Genomic DNA, 5,128 nt, shown 5'->3' on the forward strand with positions numbered 1-5,128 from the left:
GGCCGGGGCCGGGGCCGGGGCCGGGGCCGGGGCCGGGGCCGGGGAGGGGCGGGCCGAGGCTCGCGGGCCCTCGGCTGTCAGCTCCGGCGGATTCTGCGCCTCTCCTGCCCGTCCTCTGCCCGGGGGACGGAGGCAGCTTCTGCCGGAGCGTCCCTCGGCCTGTCCCCAAACTTAAGGCAGCCCTGAGGGGCAGGGGCGAGTGTGCCTTTTAGCGGACGAGGAAACTGAGGCGCGGAGCAGTTGAGTAACTTGCCCCCGGCACGCAGGAGGTGGCGGGGCTTGTGTTCGAACCTGGAACTTCTGGCTTCAGAGTCCTCTTTCTCTGGGATCTGGCAGCCTCTTCCCTCGTCTCCCGCCCGCCACCTCCATCCTGCATGCGACAGCAGGAGTGATGGCGCTGAAGCTCCCCTCTGATCTGTCCTTGGCCTGGGTCAAAGCTGCAGCGACTCCTCGTTGACTGTGGGCTGGAGGAGTCTGGTGGCAAAACAGCCTGGCTTGGCTCCTGGATCCCCCGCTTAGAGACCCCGCACCTTTGGGCAAGTGACGTGGTCTGAGGCCCAGGTTCCTCGTCTGGAAAACGGGGTTGCCACTGTATTGAAGCAGGGTTTTCTATTAGAGGAGACTGAAGGGGATAATTAGCGTAAAGAGCTCAGTCCAGTGTTAGACCTTGTAACCATTGAGTCTTAATTCTTTCCAGCCTGGCATGCGGGGTTCTGTGGCCTGGGCCTTGCTAGCCGCTTCAGCGCCCCTTGAGGGCAGACCCTCAACGGGGGACCGTTTTGCTCCTCAGGGGACATTTGGCAATGTCTGGAAACATTTGGTCGTCACAAGGGGTTGCTACTGGTAGAGGTCAGGGATGCTGCTAATTTCCTGCAGTGTGCAAGACAGCTCCCCACAGAACAGAATTGTTCAGGTCACAGTTAAGAAACTGCTCTAGAAAAAAGGAGCCAAGCCGGGCTCCGTGGCTCAGCCTGGAATCCCGCGCCTTGGGAGGCTGAGGTGAGTGGATTGCCTGAGCCCGCGGGTTCGAGACCCGCCTGGGCAGCGAGACTTCATCTCTACAATAAATCAAAAATGAGCTGGGTGTGGTAGCGCGCGCCTGTAGTTCCAGCTACGCGGAAGGCTGAGGCGGAAGGATCACCGGAGCCCAGCAGGTCGAGGCTGCGGTGGCCGGGAGCGGCCACTGCAAAGCAGTCTGGGCGACAGAGTGAGACTCCAACTCAAAAAGAAAGAAGAAAAGAAAAGAGCCAAGCCGGGCACGGTGGCTCACGCCTGTAATCCCAGCACTTTGGGAGGTAGAGGCAAGAGGACTGCCTGAGTTCGGGGGTTCAAGACCAGCCTGAGCAACATAGCGAGACCTCATCTCTCCAATAAGTCAAAAAATCAGCCCGGCGCGATGGCACATGCCTGTGGTTTCGGCTACTTGGTAGGCTGAGGTGGAAAGATCGCCTGAGCCTAACAGGTAGAGGCTATGGTGGCTGTGAGCATGCCACTGCACTGCAGCCTGGGCGACAGAATGAGACAACAACTCAAAAAAAAAAGCAGCCACCCAGAGTAGGTGAGGGTTCCAGTGAGTCAGGGTAGCTGGTGGGGTAAGGGGAGTCAGAGAGGGTTAAGAAAGCCCTCTGGGAGGAGGCAGAGTTTAGACGCGGGGCGGGCAGAGGGGAGGCCCTGCCCTCACGTCTGGCCTCTGCCTCTCCCTAGGATCACCATTAACAAGGACACCAAGGTGCCCAATGCCTGTCTGTTCACCATCAACAAAGAAGACCACACCCTAGGAAACATCATTAAGTCGTAAGTTCCAGGTCAAAGGCTCTCAGGCTGTGTTTAATGGGGCTCTTTGAGGTAAAGCACAAGTCCATAAGATTTTCTTTGGTCTCTCCGAGCTACAGGGGGCTTGCTCTGGCACTTCACAATCCCGGTACCTTGTTTTCAAAGAGATGCTGACCCACGCCCGTTCCCATAAGCCACATTTTTGTATTGGTTTATTTACCTGAGAAAGGGAACCTGCAGCGGGTTACAGAAAAGTAGGCTTGCCTGATGCCAGTGAGCATGCAAAAGCAGTCAGAGCGAGCTTCCCCCATCCCACCTCTGTTTGTGACCGTGACCTCAGCAATGCCTGGCATTCCAAGGTGTATGTGGCAGAGACTGACCTCCATAGAACAGGGGATGGAGGGCTGAGGCGGAAGGATCGCCGGAGCCCAGCCGGTCAACGCTGGGGTGGCTGTGAGCTTGCCACTGCACTTCAGCCTGGGCAACAGAGGGAGCCTCCAACTCAAACAAATAAACAAACAAACAAAACACCCAAGGGTGAGAGAGCCTGATGCATTGGGTCACACCTGTAATCCCAGCATTTTGTGAGGCCCAGGCAGGAGGATTGCTTGAGCTCAGGAGTTCAAGACCCACCTGGACAACATAGCAAAACCTCATATCAATTAAAAAGAAAAATTGAGGTGGAAGAGGTGCACTGTGGTTATCCAGTACCCCTTGTGGGTGTCCAGCTGGTTGATGGGTGTCTGTTTACGCCAGTAAAGTCCTACCCAGGTGGGTGGTCAGGGGTATGACCATTGTGGCCCAGGGACTTTTTATTTCACCACAGAGACTTGGCTCTTCCCTCGGGTGCCGTCAGTGAAGCCAAGCCTGTTCCAGGCTTGTGTTTGAGGCTGTGGACAGGGTCTACCCGATCTGGTGCAGCAGGCCATGAGGGTGCCCAGCCTTTGCCTGGAGGACTCCTGCCCAGAGCCAGCCTGAGGGGTGCCCAGCTTTTCTGGGGCCCTGCTGTTCCCTGCTGGGGTGTCTCTGCCTGTGCCAGGTGCCCCCCTCGAGGTACTCATACTAGACTTTGAGCTGCTCCAGAGGAGACCCCCCTGTGCTCAGGGCACAGAACATGACAGTCTCATAGAGTGGGGCCCGGTGTGTGTAGACAGTCATGCCAGCCTGCGCTGCCTGGAGGACTCCTATTCCATTTCACTTGCTGCCCGGAACCTGGGTCCCTCTCCCGTACTGCCTCTGTTTCTGGTGTATGTGCTCTTCCGGGGCTGGAACAATCTTCGGTGTTCTGGTTTACTGAATGCAGGCTGGACATCAGTGCCCGGGGGGGTCTCTGCTGACATGGCAGGCTTCCTGACTTCCCCAGGGGAAGAGGCTACCAGAATCCCTGTTCCCAGCTGGAGTCCGTGACCCCCACGGAGGGTGGATGGGTGTGTGGCGGGGGCTGCGGGGTCCTTACGCAGCACGTCTTCCGAAAAGCGTGTTGTACTTGAAGACTTCAGGGGAAACCTCAGGGCCAGACAGGCACAAGCTGGGACTGTGGGCGGCCTTGGGGCCTTGCTTAGGCCAGAACCCCGGGCCTGAGGCCCCCTCAGCCATCACCCCTGTGCCTCAGACAGCTGCTGAAGGACCCACAGGTGCTGTTCGCTGGCTACAAAGTGCCCCACCCCTTGGAGCACAAGATCATCATCCGCGTGCAGACCACCCCGGACTACAGCCCCCAGGAGGCCTTCACCAACGCCATCACCGACCTCATCAGTGAGCTCTCCCTGCTGGAAGAGCGATTCCGGGTGAGCAGCGGGTGCAGCTGAGGAGTGGGCAGGGTGGACCGGATGCCAGCCGGCATGCCCAAAGCTGCAGTAGGGTGACCCTGGGCTGGGAAGGGGTGACAGACGGGGCCCTCCACCACAGCCTCCGGGACGTGCGGACCAAGGGGCTGTGGCATTGAGGCCTGCGCCTGCCCTGTGGGTGAGGACAGCAGCGAGCCTTTAGGGTTCCCTCATGTGCTCTGGCCCTTGCAGAGGCGGGGACCTACTGCTTTCTGGGGCTGCTCTTCGGGCGTCTGGTCTGTGGTGCTGGCTGCTGTGTGGCTTGTACGACCTGTCGCTTCCAGGTGTCTGTCAGTCTGGGAGGCAGCCCTTCCCAGGGTGGGTGGCTCATACCTGTTCAGGGCAGGGGGCCTCAGAGCCTAGAACAATTTGGAGTGGAAAAGAGCCACAGCCTGTGAGATTTTCAGCTTCTAAGCCATCTGCTCTCCAGAAAACGCCTCTGCTGCACCTGACTCCAGCCCCAGGCAGCAGCATGTGGGCTGCAGAGAACCAGGTGGGCTGGGCTGGCCCAGAGGGCCCTTCGGCTGCCTAGCTTGCTGCCCCTGGAGAACATGGCAGCAGTTTCCTGGTGAACCCTGGTCAGGGGATGCTGGGCTTGTGTTGGCAGCAACCTTGCCCCAGCCCTTCCCGCTGAAGTGTTGCCTCCTTCTCTCCCCCAGGTGGCCATCAAAGACAAGCAAGAGGGAATTGAGTAGTGGGATGGAAGGAGCTTTGCTCTGCCTGGGAACCCAGTTCCTCCCTGCGCCAGACCCTTCTCTCCAGGCACCAAGCAGTGGAGAGCGGCCAGTCCAGCTGTGCCCTCCTGCAGCATCCCAGAGAGCCCCTCACCCTGACACTGATGTGTCTTGTACATAGATTCTTTTATCTTCCCAATAAAGTGTGGCAGGAAATGACCCAGGTGTGGACTTAAGCAGAGGAGAGTTCACAAGCATGTGGACTGCCAGGCTCGATGGAGTCTGATGACCAAATGTTTGAGTCACTCTGGGCCACTGCAAAGAGCAGAATGGCCTAGACCTTGATTTCTGTCTGAGGTTGGCAGGGACCAACTCATTCTGGAGCAAAACTTGGAAACCTAGGGGCTGATGGAGACGCTGTCTCGAGCAGAAGCAAAGTGTGGACACCCATGAACTGTTTTAGAAGTCTCAGTCACCAGGCCAGCCTGTCAAACCAAAGTAGGAACACAGGATAGGGCCCGCGCAAATGCAGACACTTGGCCACAGGCTTTGCATCCACAGTAGAGTTTAATAAAAATATCCCCTGTCGTCAGCCCAAAGGCTGAATAAGTTAGGCTGTGTCCCCGGTGCTTTGCGTAGAGGCAGGAGTTCCTGCTCAAGGCAACTGCCTCCTCCAAATGGCTACGATGTTGGAGTCTGTCAGAGCGGTGAGGTAGGTGAAGGCGGGGTTGGCCACCACCGTGTTCACCATGGTCTTGGTCACCGTCTGGTCCAGGGCCCGGGGCTGCGGCCACCTAAGGATCTGGTGGGGAGAGAGAGGGGGACTGGCTGGGTCCCGCCCCCCCGAGGCGGGCC

The 5,128-nt window shown here is 58.4% G+C and overlaps 2 protein-coding genes across 2 annotated transcripts in view; one reads left to right on the forward strand and one right to left on the reverse strand.

Moving 5' to 3' along the window:
- POLR2J (RNA polymerase II subunit J) overlaps nucleotides 1–4,493 on the forward strand; it is a 26,902-nt gene extending 22,409 nt beyond the window's left edge. Inside the window, exons 8-10 of the mRNA XM_021711693.1 lie at nucleotides 1,705–1,794; nucleotides 3,386–3,560; nucleotides 4,259–4,493. Of these exons, the coding sequence (XP_021567368.1) occupies nucleotides 1,705–1,794; nucleotides 3,386–3,560; nucleotides 4,259–4,294 (301 nt within the window). The 3' untranslated portion in view covers nucleotides 4,295–4,493. The remainder of the gene's footprint in view (nucleotides 1–1,704; nucleotides 1,795–3,385; nucleotides 3,561–4,258) is intronic.
- Nucleotides 4,494–4,821: 328 nt separating this feature from the next.
- The window catches only part of LRWD1 (leucine rich repeats and WD repeat domain containing 1), a 5,568-nt gene continuing 5,261 nt past the window's right edge, over nucleotides 4,822–5,128 (reverse strand). Inside the window, exon 14 of the mRNA XM_021711692.1 lies at nucleotides 4,822–5,097. Coding sequence (XP_021567367.1) covers nucleotides 4,929–5,097 — 169 coding nt within the window. The 3' untranslated portion in view covers nucleotides 4,822–4,928. The remainder of the gene's footprint in view (nucleotides 5,098–5,128) is intronic.

This window comes from Carlito syrichta, unplaced genomic scaffold (genome assembly GCF_000164805.1).
Source record: "Carlito syrichta isolate Samal-C Ts95f unplaced genomic scaffold, Tarsius_syrichta-2.0.1 Scaffold302451, whole genome shotgun sequence".
In the NCBI taxonomy this organism is placed as follows: Eukaryota; Metazoa; Chordata; class Mammalia; order Primates; family Tarsiidae; genus Carlito; species Carlito syrichta.